Source organism: Seriola lalandi, unplaced genomic scaffold (assembly GCF_002814215.2).
Source record: "Seriola lalandi dorsalis isolate HSWRI2012SDOR001 ecotype SW California unplaced genomic scaffold, Sedor1 jcf7180002054416, whole genome shotgun sequence".
NCBI lineage: Eukaryota > Metazoa > Chordata > Actinopteri > Carangiformes > Carangidae > Seriola > Seriola lalandi.
In genome coordinates this window covers 115,990-126,870 of record NW_019524969.1, presented here as the reverse complement: position 1 = coordinate 126,870, position 10,881 = coordinate 115,990, and the positions used below count along the sequence as shown (strand labels likewise).

At 40.3% G+C, this 10,881-nt stretch overlaps 2 protein-coding genes across 2 annotated transcripts; both read left to right on the top strand.

Moving 5' to 3' along the window:
* The first annotated feature begins 252 nt into the window (after positions 1-252).
* LOC111657850 (uncharacterized) lies at positions 253-3,997 on the top strand. The gene is made up of 6 exons (XM_023410179.2): positions 253-395; positions 702-885; positions 980-1,136; positions 2,549-2,724; positions 2,831-3,059; positions 3,177-3,997. The coding sequence occupies exons 2-6, from the start codon at positions 730-732 to the stop codon at positions 3,377-3,379; spliced, it is 921 nt and encodes a 306-aa protein (XP_023265947.1). The 5' UTR covers positions 253-395; positions 702-729; the 3' UTR covers positions 3,380-3,997.
* A 509-nt stretch (positions 3,998-4,506) lies between these two features.
* On the top strand, positions 4,507-9,566 carry LOC111657870 (putative G protein-coupled receptor). The gene is made up of 2 exons (XM_023410206.2): positions 4,507-4,857; positions 7,530-9,566. Exon 2 carries the CDS (start codon positions 7,627-7,629, stop codon positions 8,905-8,907), a length of 1,281 nt encoding a protein of 426 aa, XP_023265974.1. The 5' UTR covers positions 4,507-4,857; positions 7,530-7,626; the 3' UTR covers positions 8,908-9,566.
* Positions 9,567-10,881: the final 1,315 nt, after the last annotated feature.

Here is a 10,881-nt window from a genome sequence, read left to right as displayed (position 1 = left end):
CTTTTGTTAAGATTCTGAATTCCCATTGGTTAAATTAAGAATTTACATGAGCAGGAAACTGTACTTGGGAAAATACTTCCCTCGGGGAATAAGTTTTCGCACAATTGTTCCGCACATAATTGTAAAAATATAAATTTCTCAACACAACGATCTTATATATATGTGAACCATATAAAGTAAAAGATAAATATAGAGGCAGTATTTCACACATATTTAACCGCAAACGTTTTGCGCGGCTGTTCAAAATGAACCGTAGTTGTATGAGGATCTATGTACTGTACTACTGCAGTAGTACTACTACTTCCTCTACTACGCAGTATTTCCATTTACTGCGCTGTCTTTGTCCTCAGTGAGTGTCGTTACATTTTATCCTTGAAGTCGAGCTGAACGGCCAGGTGAGCCTCCTCTGAACACGCCTAACATTGAATATCACATGTACTGATAATGTATTGAGAGACAGGTTGTGTCACTCACTGTCTCCAGGTGGAGGCAATCCGGACGCTAGTAGGTGGGGTTGAGGAGGAAGGGGGTGGGGGGCGTGCAATGGGAACTAACTTTTCATTATTGTGTCGCATGACTGAGTTTCAAAGAAACCGTAAATAAACAAGTCAACTGAAAAAGTTTGACTCAAAGTTTGACTTCACCCTGTGCAGGAAAGCAGCCCTTGATGAGTCAACTGACCACATCTCTGCTCTCTCCAGATTTTTTTTATTTATTTATTATATCCCCATGCCACCCAAGAGAGACGCTGGAACGACTTCAGCACACCCGCCAATGAAGATGATAAAGATCGGCACAGAGTCACAGGAGTTTGGCTGTGATCCAGTGGAGGATAAGTACAGGCTGGCTGACGAGCCCAGCTACTCACCTTTTCCCAACAATGAGGTGAGAGATATGAGTATTTATTTGTGCTTAAAACTAAGAGCTGTTTACCTTACCATGCATGGGAGCGTTGATATAATTTCTTCTCATTTGACAGAGTGAAACCATTGAATTTGACGATGAAAATGTTGCAAGTCCAGGCATCAGAACAGACACCATCAGTCTCCTCATGAAAATAGAGCAACTGCAGGCACAACTCAAGTATGAACGCAGGTGTAGAATTTTGGCAGAGAGAGAGCTGAGGGAGCTGAAAGGTGGGTGGAAAAAGATAACTTGTTAATTTAATTAATATGCTTAAAATATATCTGTCAAGGCCACACAGTCAAATTACTGTAAGTGATTAATTTTGATCATAGCCCCCCTCTACACTGAAGTCATGTTCTCTCTCTTACATTTGTTAAATGTGAGGATTTAATGTCATGAATAGGAGGTTACATTGTATGATTAAACATGTCTGACTCATTAAGGCTGATGCTTTTTCTTCGACTAAAACAACTTAAAAGTTTAAGCACAAGAAATAAAATAAAATAAAATAAAGGTAATGCTTTATTTTACATGTCCATAGTTTCCGAATAATTTCCAAGAAGGTTCCTGGAAATTACACTTGTTAATTGATGCTAATTACAATTACATTTTTAAGATTTACAATTAAATAGTTGTAATTAAACAGTAGTGTAACCCAGAGGGTCAGCTGAAGATTTTTCTACAGTGGCGCATTCCCTGTGACATACTTTGATAATCAAGTCTCCAGTAATTGATGAATGAATGTCTTTAAATTGACCTTTCTTCCAGGGACATTTCTGTTTTAATTATAATCAGTACTGAATTATATTGATCACTCTAGAAATTTTCCTAGGAAATTTGAAAATCTTTAAATGTCTGGCCAAATTAAAGAAAGGGGATTTATTATTCTCCTCCACAATTACATACCAGTAAAGAGGTGTAGAGAAGGCTTAGAAATAACATTTGGATAATAATGTAAGTAAAGATTAAAATGTAATTGATCAGTCGCATGAAAAACAAAATGCGAAACTATATTCTTTCACAGAGTTTTGGTCGTTCTGAAGGGGTAATTATAATTTATGATGTTATTCCAAAACTCCAGACTACAGCTCTGAGGCTAGGCTGTACACTTACAATACAGTAATCTTCAACCTGCAGTGCGGAACTTTTGTCTCCCCCTTCTGGCAATGAGAGTAATTACACAAACAGTGCTCTCTAATGAGGAAACACCACATAAATGGAAATCCTTGTTTGTCCTTTCCTTCGCCTCTGAGCAACGAGTTTCTTTAGAGCATCAGAAATTTCTTGGATGCTTCCTAGGTTTTTCCGCCATAGCCTGTATTATACTCCTAGTTGCTGCAGCCTACTCTGTCTCCATTGCTACAGTTGCTCCCCTCTTCAGCTCTGGCAAACCAATCATTGCTGGCTGACGTAAAGCACACTGCTACCAATGGGCCGGCGCAGTAATGCCGCCACAGACACCAGATTTAAAACTTTGATATAATGTGGAGTACAGAGATTTACCTGCCGCTGATGGCCCTAATCAGTTTTTCGGGAGCTCATTTAGCAAGTGCTTGAATTTATATGTGAAATTCCTGCACTCCAGCTTGAATATTCCCGCTCTTATTTCAGCATTTCAAACCTGATTTGACACTTTTTGCAGAGATGAACACTCTCATGATGCAGATGAGGCACACAGCACATGAACTACGAGTCACCCTGGATCACGTTCTCCAGGGAGGCGAGGCAACAGCTGCACCACAAAACTCTCAAGATGAAACCCTCTCTTTCCTGACTGAGCCTGAGGCAGAGATGAGAGCGGTCCATAATATCCCAGAGGTCAGCCCCTCAAATATTCCTTGTTTTCTAATAACTACAATTTTGGTGAAGATTAAACTCATTAGCGCTTGGAACTAACATTTCTCATTTCTTTTTTTGCCCTCAGGACGACCTCAACTTCCTGTTTCTCGCTGAAAATCTTCGAGTACCAAAAAATCTTTATGAGCGCATTGCAGAGATTGCAGACTACAAGAAGTACACTTCAGCGCTGCTGATGATACTTTTTGACAGAGAGACGTTGGCCACACACTCTCTGCAGGGCCGGAGGAACACCTTTACAGGAGAGGATTGTCACAAGCCTCAACTCCCACCTGACATCTTGAGAAGTATAATTGGTAAGATAAAGAACATTTGCTTAACATTGAATTATAAGCACACAGTCCCGCTCATTATACATGAATTTGAAAGCAAAATGGAGATTAAAACTTTGATGATGGTGTTTCTTTTTCCAGATCATGTGGCAGCCAAGTTCGGTGTTGATAGCAGCCAAATAAAAACTGCAATCCGGACAAAGTTGAATAACGAGGACAAACTATTAAAGAAGAGGCTGGGATTGGGTAAAGCTGAAAACAAAGCGATTATTGATCAAAGCTTTTGCCAAGATGCTTCACTGCTGCCTGAAAATGAAACGATGAGAAATGACTCTCAATTATAGGATTTCAAGTCTGCCATCATTTGTTTATCACCAGTTATTAATTTCTGATAGAAATGTGTGAGAAGTTACCTTTTAAAAAAAAAAAAAAAAAAAAAAAAAAATCCACATCTAGTTTATTCAGTATTGAAATCAACTTTTTTTTTTTTTCTTTTTTTTTTTTTAACCTTGACTGTTTTTGTCTGTTGTACTTTATGTTCGAAAAGTGTAAAGTTTAACCTGGTGACCCAACCAAGCCGTTGAGCAACACTATAAAATGTCACGTATAATCGTCAGTGGTGAAACTAGGAACTGAGAGTTCTTATTTAATCTGAGGTAGTAAGTGGATGTGTCCAAATAACAGGTCTGTGAAGTTGATCATTCTTACTGCATTTTAATCAGCTGGCCTTTGTGTGTTTGAAAGTAGGAGATGTTTAAAATAACAGAGCGCTCATCTGTACCTTGTTGTTCACAACAAATCGTGCTTTACATCACGTGATATTGTCTTTCTAGAACTTTTTGTTGCCGTTTTAGAATAAGCCTGAAGAGATAATTAATCTTCCTGCATCCACAACACCAGTTACACCACATCTCTGTTTGTTGTGCTTCACTACGTAAGGGCCAATAAACTTTTTGAGCTGATGTCCTCGTGTTATCTTAACTCTCATCCGTTCCTTGCATCACCACATTAAAGTGCTGTCCTGTGCTCTCATGGGAATATGGGTTTGTTTTCCCAGCAACCAACAGATGTCAGTGCTGAGCTCCATTTCATGCACCTCTGCAAGCATTGATTCACTCACCCAAAGGGCACAGCTGTTGTGAGATGATAGGTGCTATTACAAAATCAAGAAATGGGATTAAGTCCATTGGAAGAAGAAAGTGTTTTGTGTGTAAAATGGTGAATGGACAAAGCAAATCCGAGAGCAATACTTCAGTGTCTTCATTCTCTCTGAATCTCTGGAGAGGAGAATAGAGGAGCATGTGTGACAGGCAGAGGCATAGTGGACAGTGTGTGACAGTCACTGCCACATACTGACTGATGAAAGACAGTGTGAGTTTGTGTGTGTGTGTGGGGTGGGGTGGGGGGTGGCGGTTTGATAGAGTCGTCTTCTCTTGAAAGACGTGATGTGAACAATCACCCACTGCTGGCTCCTCCCCCTCCTTTCCCTTCAAGCCAGCTGTGCTGTCTCACTGGACTCAACACATCACCTCTCTCTCTGTCAGTATCAGTGCTCCCTGGGGACCAATTTTTTTTTCTTTTTTTTTTTTTCCTTCAAGGATCTTCTGTTTCTTTGACTAAAATACATATTTCATCAGAAGTTCCAACATGGCAGCACAGTTCCTGAGAGGGCTCTGTGAGGTGGATCAGCACTTCTACACACCTGGAAACAACATCTGAGCTTTTCAAGGATTCAGAGATGAGCCATCACAAAGCTTTGGAAGTGCTCAACTTTACAAGACTCTGAGAAAAACTTTTTGGTGGAACTACAGCCAATTTTCATGTAAGCGCTACTTATTTTTTCTTGGTTGGACAGAGTTAAATCAGTGTTTGTGGATAGATGAACCTAATTTTCTACAGGGGATAAATCTGGTGGAATTATGACCACTGATGAACTTGCAGACAAATATTCCAGAGAGTTAGCACGAGGGCCTTAAAACATCCAAGAGAGGGAGCTGATGTTATTGACCAGTGTTATCAATAATTAAAAGTTTCATTTGTGACTGTTTCCAGCATTAGGGATAACAAACCAGACAAAAAGTTATGTATACAACAACGACTCTTCAACCCATCACATATGGAGTGAGGCGCTGATTTTTGCAGCCTCTCCTCCTTTATGTGGACATCTCGAGCTAATTGTCATTCACTGGTATGTGGTTTATCTCCTAACTGAAACCTATGATTACAATATCAGAATATTTACAGCCATTGAAACATGCTGCAATTCATCCAATATCCCTTGTGTTTCTTGTTTTTTCCCTCAAAAGTGCTGTGACTATATCCTGGATTAATGAAATTCACATTGTCACATTTCTTGTGTTTAACTTAGATCACACCTATTCAAACAAATTCTATTAATTTTTTTTCATCACAATAGATCACTGATCCATTGAATATTTCTCGCTTGGCATTATTTTTTATTTGATATAAAATCAAACATAATGATATTATTTGTAACATATCAACTTACATGCAATAAAATTATTAGTATAATTAAAAAGGTCACCACAGTGGGTTGGATTAACAGGTTTCCCAGCGTAGGCTAAAATGCACAGTAACATAGATTTGTGAGGGATTAAATGACCTGCATACTTCCCATCATCCTCATTATAATGTATAAAAATAATTTGCTGATGCTGATTTCTTTTTAGTAACAGTGAAGAATTACAGCAGAGGAAAAATGCACCGGATGTTTTTCTATCGAATGAATAAATACAAAAGTCTTTAAAGAACTAAATAAACTGGTGGCTGAAAATGATCATCCCCTTCAAAAGTACAACGTGGACTTTAAGGATATGAAAATGAGGACACCCTTACATAATGTGCACGAGAATGTACATGTACTAGTCCCTCGTGGGGATAAATCTCAGTGCAAACGTGGCATGCCAATAGCTGTGCACCAGCAGATTACAGCAGGGGAGCACATCAGTGGATCACTGGCAGTGACCAAGCACATGTATTTAGGACACCGTCATGCATTTAAAACCCGATTATGTTTATGAGCTCAAGACGAGTGGATAAATGCATGGGAAGCTGCATTTCAAGGCCACAACATAAGGATGTATCAAATTAAATCCGTTCAATGAAAATGTAACTACAGTAAACACATAATATATATTCAGTCAATGCTTGCTTGTTGTTTTTCATGAGAAAACCCCCCACAATGATGGTGGGGGGGTCAGACCTGTCCTGGTGAGAGGTTTCCTCTTTGATGGTGTGGTGCAGGGTGACACTGAACACATACTAATCAATCCAGCCAGTTCCCTGCAGCTGGGCTAAAACAAGCTCACTCATTATCTTTCATTTCAAAAGGATGGGGACGGATGGAGGAGAGACAGGGTGCCCTCCATGAATTATTCCTATTGATCAAGTCTCTTCCTCACTAAAGAGAGAGGGAGAAAAAGAGAGAGCATCGCCTCTAAAATACTCCCACAAATAATATGAACAGTTATTGATTAACTTTCCACCACCTTTTAAGGAAAGTACATGTACAGTATGTGTTCTCTTTAACGTTATGACAATGCAGGGAGGATCTGTGCATATTAATATGTGGACACTTGACATCAGTCACTATAAGTGGGAGGAAAAATGATGAATAAAGTGCATAAAGTTTACTTGTCATGTTAAGTATTATTCAGCCGTCTGTACACGGACGTCTTTTGTGGCCCTGGTGGAGCTTTGCCAATCCTGTTGATGTCATTGTGATGTCATCGGGGTTATGTCAGCTTAGGTCTGTATAGACTACACATTTATGACAGAAACCCTGCATTACAAATTACACATATGGAGTTTAAAAGTTGTAGATACTTACCATGCAGATATCTATGATTCTTTGAGCATGACCCCTACCAGTAACTGTAAGTCAAGATCTCACTCACCGCTGCTTCGATTTATTTGTTAAATCTGTCTCTAAAGAACCGCCAACTTTATGGAAGTTGAATACTCAATTGCTAGAATAGACCTTTAAGACTGCTAAATGTTACTTCATGCATATGTCATATCAGCTGTTTTATTAGTATAACATTCAGCTGTGTCTTTAAAGCGGCTATATTCAAGATTTTTATATCATCAATGGAGCACGCAGCTACTTGGACTCGCTCATATGACGAACCCTCAGAGGTTTGTCGACCGTCTCCCTCTGCAGTTCCTCTCAGCTCCACTCATCGTTGTGGTTGCATGGCCTGCAGCTTGTATTGTTTTGGTTCCACTCTCTCCATCAGTGTCTATCAGGTGGACACAAATACAAAGACAAAGATAACGATAACGATAACAATGATAATGTTACTCTGTATCTGCTGGATATGTAAATAAGTAGCTGTTTGCAAACAAGTTAACCATATCATCTTATATCATGTTAAATAATATATTAAAAAACTGTTAATGCAATTCATTAAGTGTTTATTGAACATAAATGTTAAATATCCTGTTTTAATGGACTTTATTTTCTCTTCACAGCTGTGAATTTGACGTCTGTAGGATCCTTCAGTCTCATCACTGAACAATGGGAGAGTCTGGAATAGAGATGTGTACTTTGAAACCTTTATTATGAATCATGGAGGAAAACAGTTCATTTCTGACCCCTGACTACAATGACAGCACCTCCGCTTGGGCGCCGATGCCCTCGGCTCCCAGCAGGCACCTGGGCGCCCTTCCCAACCCCCAGACACGCTTCAAGGACCTGGCGGGGATATTTTTCATGGTGACCCTGAATGTTCTGGCACTTCTGGCCAACACCGCTGTTCTGGTTGTTGTCATGAAGGCCCCTCACCTCAGGAAATTTGCCTTTGTTTGTCACCTGTGTGCAGTGGACCTGCTGTGTGCCATGTTGCTCATGCCTCTTGGGATTGTGTCCAGCTCTCCGTACTTTGCTGATGTGGTGTTCACTGTGCTGGAGTGTCAGGTCTACGTATTCCTCAATGTAATCCTCATAGCTGCCTCTATCTTCACCATCACAGCCATCAGTGTGGAGCGTTACTACTACATCGTCCACCCTATGCGCTACGAGGTGAAGATGACGCTGAAGCTGACCGCTGCTGTCATGGCGATGGTGTGGGTGGCCTCTGCCATACTGGGGTTGTCCACTGTGTTTGGGTGGCCGTCCTACGGCAGCCTGAACACCATCAGTGCTGCACACTGCTCGCTGCATTGGAGCCACAGCGATCACAGACGAGTTTTCTCTGTGCTCTTCAGTGTCACCTGTTTCTGCCTGCCTGCTGTTGTCATTTTTGCTGTCTACTGCAATGTGTATAAGGTGGCCCGCGTGGCCGCCCGCCAGCATGGACCTCTGCCCTCATGGACAAACAGTCAACTGAAGCATCGCTCTGACTCCATAAACAGCCAGACCACCATCATCACAACCCGCAGCGCCCCACGCAGGACTATGCGTGATCGTCATTTTGGTGGTGGTAAAGCTGCCCTCACTCTGGTGGTCATTGTTGGCCAGTTTCTGATCTGCTGGCTGCCTTACTTTGCCTTCCACCTCCATCTGACAATAGATGCAGCGTCCAACCTTCCTGATGACCTGGAGGAAGCAGTCACCTGGCTGGCATATTCCTCCTTTGCTATTAACCCATTTTTCTACGGGCTTCTCAACCGGCAGATCCGGGAGGAGCTTTGTAAGCTGAGGCGCTGCTACTCGGCCCGGCCAGTGGAGCTGGCTGTCTCCAGCCACGAGGGCTCAGGCCACGAGAACTTCCTGCAGTTCCTCCACAGGACCAGCTGCACATTAGAGACACAAGCAAGCTATGCCACATCCAGTCCTAGAAACACTCTGGATCAGACCGGACAGACTGGCTTCAGGATACCGGGGCAGATCCCAGAAGAGTTCAGTTAGTCATACACCTCGCTGTTGTGCCACGGGATTAATCATCTGCAGAACTATTGGAGAAAAAGATAGATACAGCATCAAGAAATAAATTCTGAGCTTTTGTGTTTGAAACTTGACTCTTTTCCTTTATCTAAAAATTAGGTTCAGAAAGAAATACTGGAACATAAAGCTAATGGAGATAGGTTTTTAAATTGTTGTTACTGCTTTTGTGGTCGATCTAGCAGTTATACAGTGACTAATCAAGTGAGGGAGACTTTATTTTTACTGGCTACTAAAGCAAAGTTACTGTTTATCTGCAAACTGTATATCTGTTTTAATAAAAGTTATCACATCATACTTGAACAGTAAGTCATGACAATATATCCAGTTAAGAGAACTGACAAAGGGATTTACAATCTACTGAGCAAGAGAGTGAGCAGTAATTTACTATTACAATATCTATAAATTCAGGACACTACTTGTTTTTATATACAAATATAGCAGCAATCTTCTTTATACGAGTCAATATTCAACAATTCAATGTTGTCATGTTGCAGGAATTTCTGTAAACTTTATTTATTGTACTGAAAGAAGAGACACATCACTGTCTGTTCAAGAATTTGTTATTTCTTATTGCTTTAATTGTGCAAATAAACACTTGTTACCTTAATCATTTATGTAAATCATATCGCAGTACATACAGAGATTTTCTTTCTTTTCTTTTCATATCATTGATTTAGTATTTTCTGACAGCAGAGAATGATTGGTGTTCAGATGGAATCATTCATTTGAAATGGTCAGCCTCTGAAAATAACGGAGCAACAATGTGATCAAGCTGTCCTGTAACCATGAGATCAACAGCCGGCCTCCAAATTAAAAGTCCGTCACGTGTCCAGCCCAAGAATCCCTGAGCTCAATCACTGTAAGTCTCTTTGAATAAGTGTGCCAAATGGTTAGAAACGTAAGAGTGAAATTCTTTTCACTCTCTGAGCACTAAAAAAAAAGCACTAGAATGAGCCATATGCAGCAGTAACATGGTACCTGCATGTGCATCTGTATATGTTTGACATTTTGTCTCTGTTAGGTTTTGGGTCCTGACCCTGTGTTCATTTGTGAAAACCCTGTGACTAAGACTGAACCCAGTTAACTCATGACTATATAAGGAGAAAATGCCATTTCATAATGGGTGAAGTGGTGGTCTATAATACCATCATAATATGTGTACACTGGTACACAGATTAACCACAAAGAATTCATATTTCCATGCATTTATCTATGAATATGACCTACTTTCCAAATTCCATAGACATCAAAATGATGGTATGTGCAGTTTGTTCTTATTAGAGTAAGTTAATCATGTATATTCTACACAGATCAATCAATCGAGACAGTTTGATGATGATTGACTGTTGATATTTTGAGGGAATATGCAGCTCTCCCACACAGATTAGATTTAAGGGATAACGACGGATGGACTTGCTGATAAATGGTGACAAATGAAAAGAGCACATCCTCAGCTAAATTTACATAAAACCTGTGAACACCATCAAGAGAAATAAATCAGTAAACAGATAATCAGATTAGCTGCTTCTCACTGGGATGTCAGTGGGAGGAGTGAGAACTGTATGTATATATGTATATGTACTGACAGGCAGGAGAAAGGGCATCCTACACACACACACACACACACACACACACACACACACACACACACACACACACACACACACACACACAAACTGACATCCAAAAACATGAGTGATTGAAGTGATTTATAGACATCTAGATTATGTTAAAAGCATGATAAGACGGTGTCATTTTATGGTCTCTGGCCATACACACATTCAGGAACCAGCTGCAGAGTATCATTGCAACTTTGATAACGGCACAGCTTGTATTATCAAAATCAACATAATAAAATACAGTCAAGAACAAGCAGTGATGCGCACAAAGTGTGCAAATGAGTCAAAGTTTGTGGTGCACAAATAGACGAGACGCATA

Excerpts from the sequence above, each read along its gene's own strand:
- LOC111657850 (XM_023410179.2), top strand. The coding sequence starts at position 730 with ATGCCACCCAAGAGAGACGCTGGAACGACTTCAGCACACCCGCCAATG. Across the intron at positions 886-979 it reads CACCTTTTCCCAACAATGAG|AGTGAAACCATTGAATTTGA; the intron begins GTGAGAGATATG and ends CTCATTTGACAG. Across the intron at positions 3,060-3,176 it reads CATCTTGAGAAGTATAATTG|ATCATGTGGCAGCCAAGTTC; the intron begins GTAAGATAAAGA and ends TTCTTTTTCCAG.
- LOC111657870 (XM_023410206.2), top strand. The coding sequence starts at position 7,627 with ATGGAGGAAAACAGTTCATTTCTGACCCCTGACTACAATGACAGCACC.